The sequence below is a fragment of the Leucoraja erinacea genome, chromosome 34, assembly GCF_028641065.1.
Source record: "Leucoraja erinacea ecotype New England chromosome 34, Leri_hhj_1, whole genome shotgun sequence".
NCBI lineage: Eukaryota > Metazoa > Chordata > Chondrichthyes > Rajiformes > Rajidae > Leucoraja > Leucoraja erinaceus.
In genome coordinates, this window is record NC_073410.1 from 1,235,001 (window position 1) to 1,255,805 (window position 20,805).

The window sequence follows — 20,805 nt, forward strand, 5'->3', positions numbered from 1 at the left end:
AATTTGGGCCATATTTTTGTTAGATAATGGCGTGGCCACAGTGGTGCAACGGTAGAGTTGCTGCCTGGCAGCACCAGAAATCTCTTTGGTGACCCTCGGACTATCCTTGATCGGACTTTGCTGGCTTTACCTTGCACTAAACGCTATTCCCTTTATCATGTATCTGTACACTGTGAATGACTTGTGTGTTAATCATGTGTCGTCTTTCTGCTGACTGGTTAGCATGCAACAAAAGCTTTCCTCGATACACGTGGCAATAAACTAAACTGAACTGAAATGGGAGAGATGGTTAAACGAGATCTTGTAGATACTGGAACATGGATCAGAAAACTATCTGTTGGAGGAGCTCAGTAGGTCAGGCAGCTACTGTGGAGGAGAGGGCCTGGAGCAGAACGCTTCATCTGGACTGATGAAAGGTTTGGAGCTGAAATGTTCACTATCCTTTTCCCTCTGTAGATTCTTAAGAAGGGTCTCGAGCTAAAATCCCACCCTTTCCTCCTCTCCAGAGATGCTGCCTGTCCCACTGAGTTAATCCAGCACTCTGTGAAATGTCACCTATCCATGTTCTCCACAGATGCTGCCTGACCCGCTGAGTTACTCAGCAGCACTCTGTGAAACGTCACCTATCCATGTTCTCCACAGATGCTGCCTGACCCACTGAGTTACTCCAGCACTCTGAGAAACGTCACCTATCCTTATGTTCTCCACAGATGCTGCCTGACCCGCTGAGCTATGGTGCAGCAGCATCTATGGAGCGAAGGAAATAGGCAACTTTTCGGGCCGAAACCCTTCTGGAAATAGGCAACGTTTCGGGCCGAAACCCAAAAGGGTTTCGAGCCGAAACGTTGCCTATTTCCTTAGCTCCATAGATGCTGCTGCACCCACTGAGTTACTCCAGCACTCTGTGAAACGTCACCTATCCATGTTCTCCACAGATGCTGCCTGACCCACTGAGTTACTCCAGCACTAGTGTCTGTCCACTGCTTAACCGTCTGTGTATCTGCAGCAGATTGTTGCTGCTCATTGATTCCCCGTCAACCAGTTCACACACAAACGACGTGAACATTACCATGTTTGTCTGTACTGGTGTGCTGAGATGCTGTGTGTTCCCCTTGTATTCTTGTGAACGCTGTCTTCCATAGCTGTGTTCAGAACATAATTCACAATGTTATAAACATCCTTAAGATTTGCATTATCTATAAGACACGGCATTAGATAAACATGTAGCAACCAGACACATCTCAGCCGTGGAGTAGCAGACAGCTGACCTTACTCTCAGTCTCCCCTTGTAAATAATACCAGCATCCACCATGGGTAGATGTTTACAAGAAGAAACCAATTGTAAAACCACAAAAACAAACTAATGGTCAGTTCCTGGTAGCACTTGTGAACTGTTGAGAGTTACGGGCCTGTTCCACTTACGCAACTTTTTCAGCCACTGCCGGCACCCGTCATAGGTCATTGTCAGTCGCCGAAAATTCCCAACATGTTGAAAATCCAGCAGCGACCAGAACAAGGTACGACTCTTTGGGCGACTGAGGAGACGACTCACAACCGTACAGGTGACATGTCGCGGGGTGAAGCCTGTATGGTGGTGAGTAGTCGCCCAAAGAGTCGTACCTTGTTCTGGTCGCTGCTGGATTTTCAACATGTTGAACATTGTCAGCTACCTGCTGCGACTATGACGGGTGCCGGCAGTCCCCAAAAAAGTCATGTAAGTGGGACAGGGCCGTTAGAAAGTCAAGTGTATTTGTCATTGGTACCGATAACACACAACAGTTTAATTCTTACTTGTTGTAGATTAACAGACCCATTAGCGTAACAACGCTGAGATACAAAAGTAATAATACACTAAAATTAATAACTACAATATCAGGTAACTTTAAGTGTGAAGTAAAGTCTGTAGCCACTTCTGTGTGGCTGCTGCACAATGTACAACACTCTGGATCTTTGCTGTGTTTGTCTATGGACTGATTATATTCATGTATGGGTAATTATTTGACTGGATAGTATGGACATTTTTTAACCTGGGAGAGATGCTACCTCACAGCACCAGAGACCCAGGTTCGACCCTGACCTCGGCTGCTGTTTGTATGGAGTTTTCATATGAAATTTGTTCGTTCCTACATGCCAAAGATGTGCAGCTTTTTAGGTTACGACCTTTGTAAAATGTCCCAAGTGTGTAGGGAGTGGATGAGAATGTAGGATACCATAGAACTAGGTCAGCGTGGACTCGGTGGGCCGAATGGCCTGTTTCCATGCACTATCTCCAAACTAAAAACTAAACCTGGTATATGTAGCTATAATAAGCCAGTATGAATATGGATATTTTTATCCTTTGAATTCAAGGCTGTTGGCTATTGGCACTTGCTAGCGGTTAGAAACATGGAAAAATAGAAATTAGGTGCAGGAGTAGGCCATTCGGCCCCTCGAGCCTGCACCGCCATTCAATATGATAATGGCTGATCATCCAACTCAGTATCCCGTACCTGCCTTCTCTCCATACCCTCTGATCCCCTTAGCCACAAGGGCCACATCTAACTCCGCTTAAATATAGCCAATGAACTGGCCTCGACTACCCTCTGTGGCAGAGAGTTCCAGAGATTCACCACTCTCTGTGTGAAAAAAGTTCTTCTCATCTCGGTTTTAAAGGATCTCCCCCTTATCCTTAAGCTGTGATCCCTTGTCCTGGACTTCCCCAACATCGGGAGCAATCTGCCTGCATCTAGCCTGTCCAACCCCTTAAGAATTTTGTAAGTTTCTATAAGATCCCCTCTCAATCTTCTAAATTCTAGAGAGTATAAACCAAGTCTATCCAGTCTTTCTTCATAAGACAGTCCTGACATCCCAGGAATCAGTCTGGTGAACCATCTCTGCACTCCCTCTATGGCAATAATGTCCTTCCTCAGATTTGGAGACCAAAACTGTACGCAATAAAGTTTCAGGCAGCATCCCTGGAGAAAAGGAATAGATGATGTTTCGGGTCAAAAACCCTCATCAGGCTTGAGTTTGATGAAGGGTCTCGACCCGAAAGGTCACCTAGTCCTTTTCTCCAGAGATGCTGCCTGACCCGCTGAGTTACTGCAGCATTTTGTGTCACTTCAGTGTGAACCACTTCCTCGTTAGACTTACCTGCACTGTTCCATCAGCACATCCCGTGATAACAACATTGCGATCGTCCCATTCATGCATCTCCGTGAAGCAACAGCACAGGATCACCTTCGACAGCTCGGTGGTCATGCTGATATTGGCGACTGCCTGGCCATTCAGGGTCCACAGGTAGAGACATGTCCCCGCACAGGAGGCAATGTCCCCCTGTAACAAGAGAGTATTGAATGGTGAGAGGGCGTAACACTACGATACCATACCACACGATAAAACTTTACTCATCCCCGCAGGGAAACTGGGCTGCCCACAGTCACAACACACAACCCGACACACAAAAACTTGTTATTAAAACTGCCACATCAAACCCAGCAAAGCATTCAGGGGATAGACAGAAAACGCTGGAGTAACTCAGTGGGTCAGGCAGCATCTGTGGAGAACATGGATAGGTGACGTTTCACAGAGTGCTGGAGTAACTCAGCGGGTCAGGCAGCATCTGTGGAGAACATGGATAGGTGACGTTTCACAGAGTGCTGGAGTAACTCAGCGGGTCAGCCAGCATCTATGGAGGTAAGGAAATAGGCAACGTTTCGGACCGAAACCCATAAGGGTTTCGGCCCGAATCGTTGCCTATTTCCAGAAGGATTTTGGCCCGAAACGTTGCCTATTTCCTTAGCTCCATAGATGCTGCTGCACCATAACTCAGCGGGTCAGGCAGCGTCTGTGGGGAACATGGATAGGTGACGCTTCACAGAGTGCTGGAGTAACTCAGCGGGTCAGGCAGCATCTGTGGAGAGAAGGAATGGGTGATGTTTCGGGTTGAGACGCTTCATGGTCGACAATCCAGGAGAAACTGCTTTATCCGCAGGGTAGACAGAATGCGGAACTTGACAATATGTACCACACATGTGATCAATAATGTAGATGGCAATGAGTATATACGGGGGGAACAAATAGGGGCAATGCTAATAGGCTGTGTTTTTCGGGGGGACAAAAAGTGGGATAACATAGAACTCGTGTGAATGGGTGATTGCTGGTTGGCATGGACTCTGTGGGCCAGAGGGCTCGTTTCCATGCTGTATCTCTAAACTAAACTAAACTAAACTAAACTGAACTAAACTGAACACTCAGATTTATCTGTCAGTTACGATGGGGAAGTTGTGGGTGGAGGGAGTTGGGGTGAGAAATCAAATGATGTTTCTTCCAATACTAAGTTATTAAGTCCACCTCCCACTGCCATTACTAGTATGCACCTTGAGTATGTTGCAGGGGAAGTTACTAGGGTAAGAATCAAGAACCAGTAGACATCGGTTTAAGGTGAGGGAGGAAGGATTTAATAGCTACCTATGGTGAAATTATTTTATACAAAGGGTGATATGTGTATGGAACAAGCTGCCAGCGGAGGTAGCTGAGACAGGTACTGTCACAACATTTAAGAAACATTTAGAAATACATGGATAGGATAGAGGGGGTATGGACCCAAGGCAAGCAGGTGGGGCTAGTATAGACGGGACATGTTGGTTGGTGTGGGCAAGTTGGGCTGAAGGGCCTGTTTTCACGATGCATGACTTTATGAAGACCTAACTAACAGTGAATGTTTGGTGATGCCTCACTTTCCTCTGTCCGACTCATTCTTTGACGTTAAATTTATTGATTTCAGATCACCCGATTCCTTTTTGCACCTGAATGAACCAACTAAAGATGCAGCTTGCATTGCTTGATGGCAGCCCAGCCACTGCTGATGATGTACAATGAAGGTGCGTTTATCTCATCGACACGTTGCAAAACCATTCCCAACTGTGTCGCTACAATCTGGTAATAACATTTACCCAGCTCAAACATTTTTAAATTGCAAAAGATTATACTTTCCGCACCATTATAAAATTCTATGGCAGTATAATTTGTTGAGGATATTACCCAGCTATAAATGGTTCCTGCAGCAATAAAACATTACAAGAACAAGGTACCAGCATGCCTCTCCCGGCTGAAGTGGGGAAAGCATCTATGAACAGCTTAATGCATCCACAAATGTGTTGTAACTATATTACGGTGGGTAGTAACATACATCATTGCAACAAGCAGAGTCCGTTCCCATCTGCATCATTCCCCAAGTGTTGTCAGACGTGTCTGTAGCTCCAGTCTCTGGTTTGTTCAACCACAACATCCTTCTACAACATTCCCAGTTTTCCTCATCCTACTAATCACAGAACCTGTCGGATTCCCTGGATTTATCCACTCATGAAGATTGCTAGATTTTAGTTTAGTTTAGTTTAGAGAAACAGCGTGGAAACAGGCCCTTCGGCACACCGAGTCCGTGCAGTCCAGCGATCCTGTGAAATAAATTTAACAAAGTAGGTCACAGATTAATACAGGAGGATTACCGATAGTGTTAGTGTGCGGGGGTCGCTGGTGGTCACAGACTCGGTGGGCCGAAGGGCCTGTTTCTGTGCTGTATCTCCAAACTAAATTAATCTAAACTGTTTAGTGGTACCAGGAAGACAACACAACATCACAGATTCATAATGTAGAAACAAGGAAGTGCAGGCCAATTGAGAGTGGAGGCTGTGGGTTTATACATCAGTTGAAGGCTTTGCATACAATGACCCTTTGAGTAGCGAGGTGGGGTGTGGAACTCACAGTTGTATTGTTGATGGAGAGGGCGGTGACTGGGGCTTGGTGATGTTGGAGTTGATTGAGGTAGACCATGGTATTATAGTCCCAGATGATGCAGGTTCCGTCACACGACCCACTCACAATCACGTTGTACGTCAAGCTGACAGCCAGGCAGGTGACAGCCTCCGTATGGCCATGGAGAACCTGGGGGGAAGAATGGTTCACACCTGTGTCATTGGCATAGAGTCACGGAGTGATACAGTGTGGAAACAGGCCCTCCAGCCCAACCCACCCACACCAGCCAACAATGTCCCAGCTACACTAGTCCCACCTGCCTGCCCTTGGTCCATATCCCTCCAAACCTGTCCAATCCATGTACCTGTCTAACGAGTTCTTAAAGGTTGGGATAGTCCCCGCCTCAACTACCTCCTCTGGCAACTTGTTCCATACACCCACCTTAAAAAGTTACCCCTCGGATTCCTATTAAATCTTTTCCCCTTCACCTTAAACCTATGTCCTCTGGTCCTTGATTCCCCGACTCGGGCAAGAGACTCTGTGCATCTACCCGATCTATTCCTCTCATGATTTTATACACCTCTATAAGATCACCCCTCATCCCCCTGCGCTCCAAGGAATAGAGACCCAGCCTACACAACCTCTCCCTATAGCTCACACCCTCTAGTCCTGGCAACATCCTCGTCAATCTTCTCATGAACCGGAGGACATTGATTTAAGGTGACAAGTGAATGATTTAATAAGAACCTGAGGGCCAACCTTTCACACAGAGGGTGGTGGGTGTATGGAACGAGCTGCCAGAGGAGGTAGTTGAGGCTGGGACTATCCCATTGTTTAAAAAGACACAGAGTGCCGGAGTAACTCAGCGGGTTAGGCAGCATCTTTGAAAAACATGGATAGGTGGCGTTTTGGATCGGGAACTTTTAAAAGCCATTGGACAGGTACATGGATAGGAAAGGTTCAGAGGGATATGGGCCAAATGCCAGTGGATTTGGCAAGCTTCAATGGGGCATCGGGGTCAGCATGGGCTAATTGGGCTGAAGGGCCTGTTGCCTTGCTGTATGTTCAATGATTCCACTTACATTCATAAATAAAGCCCAGACTGGGGCATTAGCAGGAAGATTATAGACAATAGACAATAGGTGCAGGAGTAGGCCATTCGGCCCTTCAATGTGATCATGGCTGATCATCCACAATCAGTACCCCGTTCCTGCCTTCTCCCCATATCCCTTGACTCATATCCCATGTTCTGGAACATCAGATGCTAGCAGGAAACGGTAGTCACAAAAAGCTGGAGTAACTCAGCGGGTCAGGCAGCATCTCTGGAGAGAAGGAATGGGTGAAGTTTCGGATCAAGACTCTCCTTCAGACTGAAGAAGTCTTCAGATTCTGAGAAAGTGTCTCGACTTGAAAAGTCACCATTCCTTTTCTCCAGAGATGCTGCCTGACCCGTTGAGTTACTCCAGCTTTTTGTGACTATCTTCGGTTTAAACCAGCATCTGCAGTTCCTTCTTCCCAAATGCTAGCAGGAAAGTTGGTTCAAGGAAACAGATGGACAAATAGCACAACATAAGTCACCGTACCTCTGTTAGCACCATACTTTTCCATTTGTCTTTGCTGGACAATAGTTCCCATACACAGATGACAGTGCTGGTCCCGCCAGTAATAACCTTGGCCGGGGTGGGACACACCGCACATAGGCACTGTCCCCAGTCTGACATGCATTCAAACACCACTTGGCCCTGTAACACAAGGAGGAGAACTTACAAAGGGTGTCCACATCCGATTACTGATCAATTTTTCAATCCACATTTGCTGCAGGACTGCATGAAGCAGGCAGCAGCTGCCTTTCCAATCCCCCTCACCTGCATCCATCCACCTATCACTTGGACAAAGCCCCACCTTTAGACTTCAGATGTCCAGCGTAGAAACAGGCCCAGTGTCCCACTGAGTCTGCGCAGACCAGCGATCACCCCTGTACACTAGCTCCATCCTACACACTAGGGACAATTTACAGAAGCCAATTGACCTACAATTGGATCATTGGTTGCCCTCTCCCCTCCCTGATGGACATCTACACCTCCCGCTGCCTTAGCAGGGCAAAGAAGATCATCAAAGACAGCTCCCATCCTGCGTTTGGACTGTTCGACCTGCTGCCCTCTGGAAGGCGCTATAGGTGCATCAAATCCAGGACAAACAGACTCAGGAATAGTTGCTTTCCGAGAATTATATCTACTATCAAATTCAAATTCACACATGGACTGAATACACCGCCCAACACGGACTTCCATTTGTATATATGTATATATGTATGTAGCGCCGCAGAATTTGTGCACCTATTCCCCCCCCCTATCTCCCTTCTGTTTTGTGTTTTTTCTGTTTCTTGTTTTTTGTGTAAAATTGTATGTATGCACTGAGTACGAGCAGCTTTCAGTTTCACTGTACATGTATAGTGACAATAAATGGCATATCTATCTATATCTACAAATCTGTCGTCTTTGGGATGTGGGAAAAAACTGGTGAACCCAGAGAAAGCCCACGCAGTCACGGGGAGAACGTGCAAACTCCGTACAGACAGGCCCCTTAATCAGGATCGAACCCGGGTCTCTGGAGCTGTGAGGCAGCAACTCTACCACTGCCAGATTTCTTCCCCAACCACAATCAGTCTAAAGAAGGGCCCGGACTTAAAACATCACCTACCCGCGCTCTCCAGAGATCCTGCCAGAACCGCTGAATTACTCCAGCATTTTGTGTCTTGTTTTGTACGCCAGCATCTGCAGTTCTGAGCGTCTACCAGTAACCAACAGGTCGTGGGGAAACAAAGCCTTGGGGGAACTGGAAGCAGCAGCTGATGAGGCCGGTGGGACTGTCGACATTTCTGGTGGAGACCCAGCATCAGGACTGAGATGCCACAGGGGAGAGAACCTCTGGAGGAGGTGAGGGGTGGTGTAGAGAGGCAGGAGCTGGCAGTTCACATTCACCAATTATAGCAGCAGAATTAGGCCATTCGGCCCATCGAGTCTACTCCACCATTCAATCATGGCTGATCTATCTCCCCCTCCTAACCCCATTTTCTTGCCTTCTCCCCATAACCCTTGACACCCGTTCTAATCAAGAATTTGTCTATCTCAGCCATTAAAATATCCATTGACAACCTCCACAGCCCTCTGTGCAATGAGTTCCACAGATTCACCACCCTCTGACTAAAGAAGTTCCTCCTCACCTCCTTTCTAAAAGAGCGCCCTTTAATTCTGAGGCTGCGACCTCTGGTCCTAGACTCTCCCACCAGTGGAAACATCCTCTCCACATCCTCTATATGCCTTTCACAATTCTGTAAGATTCTATCCTCTGACGTCCTGTAAGAATTAAGTCAATTCCAACCCATTGAGTTTGAAGAACTCATTCATGAACTTTCCAGTCAGTTCAGTTCTTAAATATTTTAATGGGCTGAGTGGGAGATAAATATCGGAAGGTTCACAAGGTCAACTGTGTAGGAAGGAACTGCAGATGCTGGTTTAAACTGAAGATAGACACAAAATGCCAGAGTAATTCAGTGGGCCAGACAGCATCTTTGGAGAGAAGGAATAGTTGATGTTTCGGCTCGAGACTCTTCTTCAAACTCTGTGGGTAAGAAGGGTCTCGACCCGAAACGTCACCCATTCTCCAAAGATGCTGCCTGTCCCGCTGAGTTCCTCAAGCTTGTGTGTCTACACAAGGTCAACTCGCTTTCCCCCCCCCCCTGTCAAATGGGGATTGAGAAAGCAGGAAGAGCCTCAGTCTATCATCACAGCTGAAACAAGAAACTAAACGATGCTGGCTTTCAGTGATTGATGTGTTTCACTCACCTTGTCAGTACCGTAGTTACCCAGGGAACAGCTGAAGTCGTCGTGGCCCCAGGAGAATGTTTTATTGCCGTGGGGAGGCAGTAGTGTTGTATTCTTCTCAACAGCAACAACTCCCTTCTCAGTGAGTGCGATCTGTCCGACGGGTCCACCAAGTGAAGCTGGGTGGAAGGAGAACACAGAGGAAGTGGGAGAATGGAAGTGGTGCAGAAACCAGCGGCATCAGCTCTCCGTGGCCCTGCCCTGCCCCCTCCCTCCCCTGCTCACTCCCCCTCCGTGACCCCACTCTTCCCCCTCCCTAAACTGCTCACTCCCCCTCCGTGACCTCGCTCTGCCCCCTCCCTCCCCTGCTCACTCCCCTCCGTGACCCCGCTCTACCCCCTCCCTCCCCCTCCGTGGCACCCCACACTGCCCCCTCCCTCCCCTGCTCACTCCCCTCCTCGACAGCTTGGACACAGGCAGCGAGTGGCACTGGGAGATTAGCCAGTGAATTTCCTCATCTGCCCTCATCCTGGGGCAGTTCAGTGCTGTGCCATAGAGTTATAGAGTCTATAATGTGGACCTTATCCATGCCGACCAACACGTCCTCTCTACACCAGTCCCACTGGTGATGTATGAGTGTGACTCTGTGAGACCATTGCCTCTCAATACCAGCCTTGCAGTGACTGTGACAGTCAGAGCACCTCATATTTCGCTTGGGTAGTTTACACCCCAGCGGTATGAACATTGACTTCTCCATTTTCAGGCAGTCCCTGCTTTCTCCTTCTTTCCACTCCCTTCCCAGCTCTCCCACAGCCCATTGTCTCCTCCCCCCCCCCCCTTCCTCCAGCATTTTTGTCAACCAGTTCTTTCTTAAACAACTAAACGTCAAAGGACTGGTGTGCCTTTGAGCCGTTCCCACAGATTATCTTGCGTACAGTGGGGTGATGCGTGCGGCATTGTCACCCAAGGGTGCATGTACCTGTCACTGGAGCAGCAGAGGGCTTCAGATTCTCCAGGTGGTAGAAGATAGGCTGGGTGGAGGCAAGCAGGAGGTGGTCCTTCCCTGACCAATGCCTGGCTTGGTTGATCCGGGCTGGATGAGCTTTCTTGAAAAGCTGAATGCAAACAAAAGACACGGCTCGGTCAGAAACAGGGCTCTGCTTGCAAGAGTATTGGATATGATTGGCAGCTCAATTGCCCAACGAGTGGGGCCGGTGTTTTTGTGAATGGGGTTGTAGCACAATACTCCCGTCTAACATCTAGTCAATGGGTCTAAACCAATTGTTGGAGGATTCAGTGTTTATACCGCTGGGTTGCAAGCTTCCCTTACAATGGTCCCTTCTCTGGCAACGGAGGAGGCCCAGGACAGAAAGGTCAGTGTGGGAATTGGAAGGCAAGTTAAAATGGTTAACCTTGGCGGACTGATTGTGAGTGTTCGGCGAAATGGTTCCTTAATCTACGCTCGGCCCTGCCGATGTGAAGGAGGCCACTTTGTCCAGGAGACAAGGTTGGAAGAGATGCATATGAACCTGTGTATCACCTGTAACATCGGCTGGGATCCCTGAATGGTTGGGGAGAAGATAGAGGGATACATCTCCTGCGGTTACAGGGAAAGTTTCCTGGGGGGGGAGGGATGGTTTGGGTGGGAAGGAATGAGTGAAGCAAGGAGTTGTGGAGGGAGCGTTTTGGGATGGGAAGATGTGAATATATTTCGCTGCTTCCTGCTCTCCTTCATATTGAGCTGGTGGTGACATTGACAAACTCCTCTGGAGATCCGGTCCAAAGACAACCACCTTAGTTTTGAAAAAACACAAATAAATACAGATTACAATATTGAAACCAGTTTAACTTGCACCTGTTTAGGAATCTGGCCAAAGTTATTGACGAATCCTAAGATAGTATCCTTTTTCAATGGGTCGTCGATGTTACTGAGATCGGCCAGCTCATCGTAGAAATAGGGATGGAAAACATTGACTGCTTCAACGGCATTTGGACCCTTCAGCTTGTAACCAAATATGAGGTCTATCCAGTGATGGAGGTGTGCGGAGACATAGTCACATTCCAAAGCCTGTAGGGAGAGAACAAGCCCATCCGTGGAGCGGGTCATTCATTCCATTTACTTCAGTCCATTCTTAATACATCGTTTTTTTATTGATTTATGTTATTAATTTAAAAACAAATTAACTCACCAATGTTCTACAACAGTATGCTTAACTCAGGACACTTTAATTAAAGGTTCATCTTAAGCAGTTGTTATTCATTCCAGAGAGATGCTTGTTGGATTGAGTGTGTGTATTGTGGCTGGAGTTGGGTATAACAGGATGGTTGCCTTCTTTAGACAATAGGCGCAGGAGTAGAGGCCATTTGGCCCTCTCAGCCAGCACCGCCATTCAATGTGATCATGGCTGATCATCCCCAATCAGTACCCCGTTCCTGCCTTCTCCCCATATCCCTTGACTCCGCTATCTTTATCTAACTCTCTCTTGAAAGCATCCAGAGAATCGGCCTCCACTGCCCTCTGAGGCAGAGAATTCCACACATTCACTAAGTCTGCCAAGTCTGTCTGAGAAAATAGCATAATACAGTCTATTTAAAGGAAGGCAAAACATCAAAGACAAGCAAGGAATTATCTTGCTATAAACCCCAACTGTTGTTTCCTAATCCACAGAGTCACACAACATGTAGAAAGGCCCTTTGGCTCACTTGTCCATGCCAACCCCAATGCCTCATCTGAGTTAGTCCCATGTGACCACGTTTGGCCCAGATCCCTCTAAACATTTCCTATCCACGTACCTTTTTACATGTCGTTTTGTACCTGACCCATCTATCTGTGTCTGTGATGTATCGTTTAAATATTGTCACTGTACTTGTGTCAACAATGACCTCTGGCAGCTCGTTACACCGACGTATTGTAGAGGATGGACAACTATGCAAAATGTCACCTGTCAATACTCTCCACTCCACAGATGCTGCCTGACCCACTCAGTTGCTCCAGCACTTTTGTTTCCAGACCCTCTTGTGTCATTCTCTGTGACTGCTTTATCTGAATTCCTCTTGTATATTTACATTTTTTATAGATGTGCAGAAAATACAAAACTATTTGTCCGTGAGGTGAGAATGAATGAGCATTCATTGAGACAGGTACATGGATTGGGCAGGTTTTGGAGGGATATGGGCCAAACGCAGGCAGGTGGGACTAGTGTAGATAGGACCTGTAGGTCAGTATGGGTAAGTTGGGCTGAAGGGCCTGTTTGCACACTGTTTGACTAGATGAGTCTACGTGTAACTGGGGAAGATAAACCATGCTGTTGACTGATTTATATTTAACTAATAAGACAAATTAGGATCATCTTACCGGACACAAGTATGACATTTCTACAGAGCCGGCTGTTAGTTGGTAAATAATGAGCCATTAAACGGGTCCATGCGGATAAACAATTAACAGATTGGCATTAACGAAGGTGTGAGTGGATGTTATTAATCACCAGTGAAATGAGCAGTGTGCTTGAGGCTAGGGCCAGGTTTGTTCAACACATGGACATCATGGCAGGGAGATTCTACTCTCCTCGTCTCCATCAACATTCCACTCTGTTTTACATCATCGGCAAACATTGGCAAATGACCGTATCGGCAGGGACAATCGTATCGCTACAATACGGCTAAAGTTACACGCTGCCTTGAGCCAACTTGCACAATCCTCATCCTGGGACAAGGTGCTGGAGGAACTCAGCGGGTCAGGCAGCAGCTGTGGAGGGAATGGACAGGCGACGTTTCGGACCCTTGCATTCTCCCCCCCCTCCCCCCTCTCCATCCCTGCCTCACCCAAGTCATACCAGCTTCAAAGTGGTCTTGCTGAGTCTCATAGTCTGTACTTGTTTTCATCTGACCCTCAGCTAACAATGGCCCGTTTCCTTTGTCATTGTAACTTTTTTGCATATCTTTCAGTCATTCATTCTATATCTCTCTACATCAACATCTATATCTCTTGTTTCCCTCTCCCCTGACTCTCAGTCTGAAGAAGGGTCTCGACCCGAAACGTCATTCATTCCTTTTCTCCAGAGATGCTGCCTGACCCGCTGAGTTACTCCTGCTTTTTGTGCCTATAAGTGATAGGTGGATACAGGTGAGGAGGGTTGGATTGGCAGACGGCGTGGAGCAAGAGACAAAGGCTGGAGGTGAACAAGAGACAAAGGATTATCAGGTAAGGGGAGCAGAGGGGGAGTGGAATGTGAAGCTGGAGGGAAGGGTATGGGGTGGAAGGAGAGGGGGGTGGGGAAGGAGGAATGAGGGGGAAGGAGCAAGGTGATTGGGGGGATAGTACTGGAATGGGTGCACAACAGGGTGTGGGGCAGTGGAGAGTGAGTGTCTTGTGTCTTATGTTCTTTGTCATTCATAAGTCACAGGAGTAGAAGTTGCCATTCGGCCCATCTACTCCGCCATTCAATCATTGAGTACGGCAGATTGGAGAAGGTGGATGTTGAGAGGGTGACATTGTGGGCAGATGGTAGAGCTGCTGCCTCATAACGACAGGGACCTGAGTTCAGCGCTGGTCCCTGGTGCTGTCTGCGTGGAGTTTGCATGTTTCCCCTGGGTGCTCTGGTTCCCTCCCACATCCCAAATGTGTTGGTTGAGAGATCACTTGGCCTCTGTATGTTGTTAACAGTATGTCTCAAAGGTAGAGGAGTGAAGGGGATATGGGGAGAAGGCAGGAACGGGGTACTGGATGTGGATGATCAGTCTTGATCACAGTGAATGGTGGTGCTGGCTCGAAGGGCCGAATGGCCTCCTCCTGCACCTGTTGTCTATTGTTTGAAGTTGCAGAATCTAGGGGGGAGTTAGTGGGATAATGACAAGAATAAAACAAAGGGTTAGAGTGGACGGGCGCTTGGTGTAAGTACCGTTTAGATGGGTCGAAGGGCCTGTGCCGTCTGTGAACATTAATATATGAGGTTAGGCTTCACCAGAGCTCACCGTGCGATGCAGACGGATAAATTCTCGAGCATCTCCTTTTGCCCAGGGAGGAAGAATCACATCCCCCAGCGTAGTCCCATCCTGCGTGGAACCTGTAGATGTGGGCAATGCACACGTCACCATTGTTGGCCATGATGGTTGTGACTCATTCTGATGTAGCGGGCACTAGTCACCATGGCTGTAACTCATTCTGATGTAGTGGGCACTAGTCACTATGGCTGTAACTCATTCTGTTGTAGCGGGCACTAGTCACCATGGCTGTAACTCATTCTGATGTAGTGGGCACTAGTCACCATGGCTGTAACTCATTCTGTTGTAGTGGGCACTAGTCACCGTGGCTGTAACTCATTCTGATGTAGTGGGCACTAGTCACTATGGCTGTGATCCATTCTGATGTAGCTGGCACTAGTCACCATGGCTGTAACTCATTCTGATGTAGTGGGCACTAGTCACTATGGCTGATTCATTCTGTTGTAGCGGGCACTAGTCACCATGGCTGTAACTCATTCTGATGTAGTGGGCACTAGTCACCATGGCTGTAACTCATTCTGGTGTAGCGGGAACTAGTCACCATGGCTGTAACTCATTCTGATGTAGTGGGCACTAGTCACTATGGCTGTGATCCATTCTGTTGTAGTGGGAACTACTAACTCATTCTGATGTAGTGGGAACTAGTCACCATGGCTGTAACTCATTCTGGTGTAGCGGGAACTAGTCACCATGGCTGTAACTCATTCTGATGTAGTGGGCACTAGTCACTATGGCTGTGATCCATTCTGATGTAGTGGGCACTAGTCACTATGGCTGTGATCCATTCTGTTGTAGTGGGAACTAGTCACCATGGCTGACTCATTCTGATGTAGTGGGCACTAATCACTATGGCTTTGATCCATTCTGTTGTAGTGGGCACCAACAGGATTCAAACACACAACTGATGCTGATAGTACACAGCGGACATTGAGAGATGGTGGCCTGGTGTCGCAGCTTGTAGACTTGCAGCCCCACAGCGCCAGAGTCCTGGGTTCATAAGGTCACACATGACAGGAGCAGAATTAGGCCATTCGGCCCATCAAGTCTACTTCGCCATTCATTCAATCACGGCTGATCTATCTCTCCCTCCTAACCCCATTCTCCTGCCTTCTCCCCATAACCCCTGACACCCGTATTAGAGGGCTGGATGGAAGCTGCGATCACAGCGATGTACGCACCAAACTCCAGCTTGTTGTGGTTGACCAGGAACTCGGGCAGATAGAAGAATTCGGGAGTCAGTTCCCTCACGTCACCCATGTTGTCCCTGGACGATGATTCCCACTCCTTCTTCATGTTGAAGAACATCCTGTCTGCCACATCGAAATTCCCTCCCTGAAAGCAGAACCACAATATATTTACAGCATCGAAGAAGGCCATTCAGCCCACTCTATCCATACTGGCTGTGTGCCAAAGCAATCCAATTTAAGGTCATAAGGAATATAGTAGAAGTAGGCCATTCGGCCCATCAAGTACACCATGCTCATCTGCCTGCACATGATCCATATTCCCTGCATATCCATGTGTCTATCCAAAAGAGACACCACTAACATATCTGCCTCCACCACCACCCGTGGCAGCTCGTTCCATACCCCCACCACCCACTGTGTAAACAACTTGCCCCCTCACACCTGCTGTAAACATTACACCTCTGTCTTAAAGCTATGCCTTCTATCTTTGACATCCCCACCCTGGAAAAAAGGTTCTGACTGTCTCCCACATCTCACCCTCATATACTGTTATATTGTTCCATAGCCTGCCTGGGTCCTTATCAACGAGTGCCATTTGGAATGGGCCTCATGCCTGTCTGCTTCAAAGGGATCCTGATTTGGGGGCCTCTAAAATTGAGGGGCCTCATGGTTTACTCTCTGTTTGTTCTGGGGGGGGGGGGGGGGCTTTAACATTGAGATTGTCCTGGGCCTGAGGTCATCTATGAGAGGGCCTGAATCTGACTTCAACCTCCCACATTCTGGAGAAAAACTGGGCAACGGGGTTGGTTTAGTGACCACAATCTCAGCAAGGACCACAGGCCTTCCCTCCAATCTCATTGCAACTTGTAAGAGGCAAATATCCGTTTTCATTCTCACCTCTCGCTAATATTCAATGCTAAACCTTTCATGGCTTTTTACAAATTGTATTTGATTCTCCCGGCCATTTATATTACATTTTACCAGCTGCATCCAACTCCTTCTCAGACACTTTTATTATATTTTATTGGTACTTTTTGCAGCCCCTTTAGGCTTCTTTTTTTTGGGTTAATTTCTTTACAATCTTCAAGTCCCCATTGCTACACCCAAAAGTAGTTGAATCTTGAAACACTCATTGAACTACAGGCTGGTCGGCTCCCCAGACTAGTGGACATTTCATTACTATGGAACTCTTCTGGATTTAAATCCCTCGTCTTGCATTAATTAAGAATATGGCTGTCAGGATTATAAAACTCAAACCTCCAGATTCAGGGATAGTTTCATCCCAGCTGTTATCCAGCAACTAAATCATCCCACCACAACTGGAGAGCGGTCCAGAACCACTATTTACCTCAATGGAAACCTTCGCACTATCTTTGATCAGACTTTACCTGTTTTATCTTGCTCTAAACATGACTTAGATTATTCCCTTATCGTGTATATATACACACAGTGAATGGCTCAACTGTAGTGTTTAAGGAAGGAACTGCAGAAGCTGGAAAAATCAAAGGTAGACAAAAATGCTGGAGAAACTCAGCGGGTGTAGGCAGTGTCGATGGAGCGAAGGAATAGGTGACGTTTCGGGTCCTCTGCACTTTCTTTTATTTATACTTTCTCTGTAACTATATCGTATCTCTAGAATTATGCTCTACAATCTGATATTTTCCTCTTTGCACTTCCTGTTGTTCTTATCTGTGACTTGATTGTACACACACACACATTGTGATTTGACTGGATAACATTTCTACAGCATTTTTACTGTATCTCAGTACATGCTACAATGATACGTCGATACCAACACCTATTCACACCAATCACTCTCTCCCACAAACCTTACTCACTTTATGCCCATCTGTGGGTGTTGCTCTCTCTGCCTCATGTCTGCACCTTGCCCCCCCCTCTCTCTCTCTCGCACACACGCACACACACACACGCACACACACACGCACGCACACACACACACACACACACACACACACACACACGTACACACACACACACACACACACACACACACACACACACACATACACACACACATACACACACACACACACGTACACACACACACACACACACACACACGTACACACACACACACGTACACACACACACACACACACACACACACACACACACACACACACACACACACACACACGAGCTTGCCTCTTGTTCACTTACCCCATACAGAGGCTCAGATACCGAATGTCTGTGCAATGCTCCACCTAGTGGTGAATTCAACCCACACCTGGCAGGTTGTGAGGAAGTGCAAATACACCTGGACATTGCTTTGGATAGTAAAACTCTCTCCTTTATCGCAACCAGATTGTACCCTCTCACCTCAAGCCTATGCCCTCTAAACTTTTTTCTATCCATGTACCTGTATAAATGTCTTTTAAACTTGTTATTTTACATGCCTCCTCTGGCAGCTTGTTCCATAGACTCACCACCTTCTGAGTGAAAAAGTTGCTCCTCAGGCTCCTATTAAATCTTTCCCCCTTCACCCTAAACCTGTCCTCTAATTCTTGATTTCTCTAGCTTGGGTAAAAGAGTCTGTGTGTTCAACTATCTATGCCACTCGTGATCTTCCACCCCTCGATAAGATCTCCAAGCCTTTCCAAACTCTCCCTGTAGCTGTAAATAAGAAGGTCTTCACAGGTGGAGTTAAGAGTATTGTTATTTCACATTAAGATTTCAATATTTAGTACTTTCCAACTAAAATATAGATGTAAAAGGCCACAATATTGCTGCAGCGGGTCAGGCAGTATCTCTGGAGAACATGGATAGTGACGTTATAGGTCCAATGTTCTCCAGAGTTGCTGCCTGATCCGCTGAGTTACTCCAGCACTTCATGTCTTTTTTTTATTGTAAAACAGCATCTGCAGTTCCTTGTGTATACAAAAATATATATATTTATTTAAAGAAAAATTGATCTACATCTGACCAACACTGCTTCACAGTAAGCATAAAACCCCAATGAATTCATACCCCATGTGTGGGCTGATTAATGAGTTTAATAGCCAACTATATATTTTTGACCTCTGTGGATATTTCTTAAGAATTTTTTTTATTAAGTTTTAATAACCAATTCTGTGCAAACATTTCTCCAGCTTCTCTGACCTTAATGCTGTGATTCTGGGTTGTATATGCTGCAGGACAATGGAATCTAATCAATTATTTCAAAACAGCACAAAATGGGAGGAAATGGGAAAATATGGCTCAGCTTACACACAATTATGGATATTGTTAATATTTTGATATTAAGGGTAAAAATTGCTAACAGGCAGCAATAACCAGAGAAAAATAGGAAGCAAACAATGAGCGATCTAAAAATGTCAACATTCGGATTTCTTTGCATCAGTCTTTCCACTTTCTCCGTCCCGTGCATGAGAGATGTTACCAAGCTAAGGTGGACAAAAATGCTGGAGAAACTCAGCGGGTGCAGCAGCATCTATGGACCGAAGGAAATAGGCAACGTTTCGGGCCGAAACCCTGAAGGAAATAGGCAACGTTTCGGGCCGAAACCCGGAAGGGTTTCGTCCCGAAACGTTGCCTATTTCCTTCGCTCCATAGATGCTGCTGCACCCGCTGAGTTTCTCCAGCATTTTTGTCCACCTTCGATTTTCCAGCATCTGCAGTTCCTTCTTAAACACTGTTACCAAGATAATCCTTGTCCAGCAGCCCTAGTCATAGAATCATGTCAGAGTGAGGCTAAAACGCAAATTGGAGGAACAACATCTCATATTTTGCTTGGGCAGCTTACAGCCCAGTGGTATGAATACTGATTTCCCTCACTTCAGGTAGCCCTGGCATTCCCTCTCTCTCTATCCCACCCCCACCCAAGTTGCACCAGCTTCTCATTTCCACCCAACAAACAGCTCACAATGTTCTGCTTCCCTTGTCATCGTTACATTTGTTGCATATATTTCATTCATTGTTCTTTGTCCCACCACATCACCGTCTATTTCTCTCGTTTCCCTCATCCCTAACCAGTCTGAAGAAGGGTCTCCACTCGAAAATTCACCTGTTCCTTCTCTCCAGAGATGCTGCCTGTCCCGCTGAGTTCCTCCAGCTTTTTGCGTCTACCTTTGGTTTAAACCAGCATCTGCAGTTCCTTCTTACACATAGAATCAATCAGCAGGAAAGCATGCCCTTCACTCCAACTTGGCCATGCCGACCAATGTGACCCATCTAAGTTAATGTCTGCATTTGGCCCTTATCTCTCTGAACCTGTCCTATCCACGTACCTGTGTAAATAAGGTTATTCTACCAAAGATTCTACCAAGTATATTACTTGATTACTTATTAATCAAGCTACTTCAACAGCTTTGAGTCCAGGAGCTCATCTGCAGTACCCATCAACCACACATAGAGTAACATAGAAATTCTGAGGTGGACAGGATTATAGAGGGAGAGCAGATTCGGACTGATTCCTGAGCCTGCACCTGTCTTTCAATATGATCATGGCTGATCATTTAGGAGATTGAGAGGGGATCTTATAGAAACTCAGTTCTTAAGGGGTTGGACCTGCTAGATGCAGGAAGACCCCGATGTTCCCCTTAGCCAAAGGGGTCCACATCTAACTCCCTCTTAAAAATAGCCAGATGAGAAGAACTTTTTTCACTCAGAGAGTGGTGAATCTCTGGAACTCTCTGCCGCAGAGGGTAGTTGAGGCCACAGTTCATTGGCTATATTTAAGAGGGAGTTCTGTGTGAAAAAATGGAGAGACCTCATCTCGGTTTACTAAGTTGGATGATCCCCCATGATCATTAATGCTGTGCACCCTTTGTCCTGGACTTCCCACCTAACATCGGGTTATTCTCCCTACAACAGCTTCCTGCAACCATCCCGTATACCCATCAACCACAGTTGTCTGTCAGCTTGCTATGAAATGTTTCCCCTCTCACCTTAAACCTCTGCCATCTAGTTCTTGATTCCTCTATCCTGTGCATTCACTTTATCTATTCCCCTCGTGATTATATATTGCTTTATAAGAACACCCTCCAGTCTGTAGAAGGATCTCGACCCGAAACGTCACCCATTCCTTCGCTCCATAGATG

The 20,805-nt window shown here is 46.8% G+C and overlaps 1 protein-coding gene across 1 annotated transcript in view; it reads right to left on the reverse strand.

Moving 5' to 3' along the window:
- The window catches only part of wdfy4 (WDFY family member 4), a 133,190-nt gene that overhangs the window by 4,263 nt on the left and 108,122 nt on the right, over positions 1-20,805 (reverse strand). The window contains exons 52-60 of the mRNA XM_055661558.1: positions 15,737-15,890; positions 14,529-14,620; positions 11,413-11,625; positions 10,537-10,672; positions 9,579-9,736; positions 7,317-7,475; positions 5,743-5,922; positions 3,133-3,315; positions 1,070-1,142 (exon numbers count right to left, since the gene is read on the reverse strand). Of these exons, the coding sequence (XP_055517533.1) occupies positions 1,070-1,142; positions 3,133-3,315; positions 5,743-5,922; positions 7,317-7,475; positions 9,579-9,736; positions 10,537-10,672; positions 11,413-11,625; positions 14,529-14,620; positions 15,737-15,890 (1,348 nt within the window). The remainder of the gene's footprint in view (positions 1-1,069; positions 1,143-3,132; positions 3,316-5,742; positions 5,923-7,316; positions 7,476-9,578; positions 9,737-10,536; positions 10,673-11,412; positions 11,626-14,528; positions 14,621-15,736; positions 15,891-20,805) is intronic.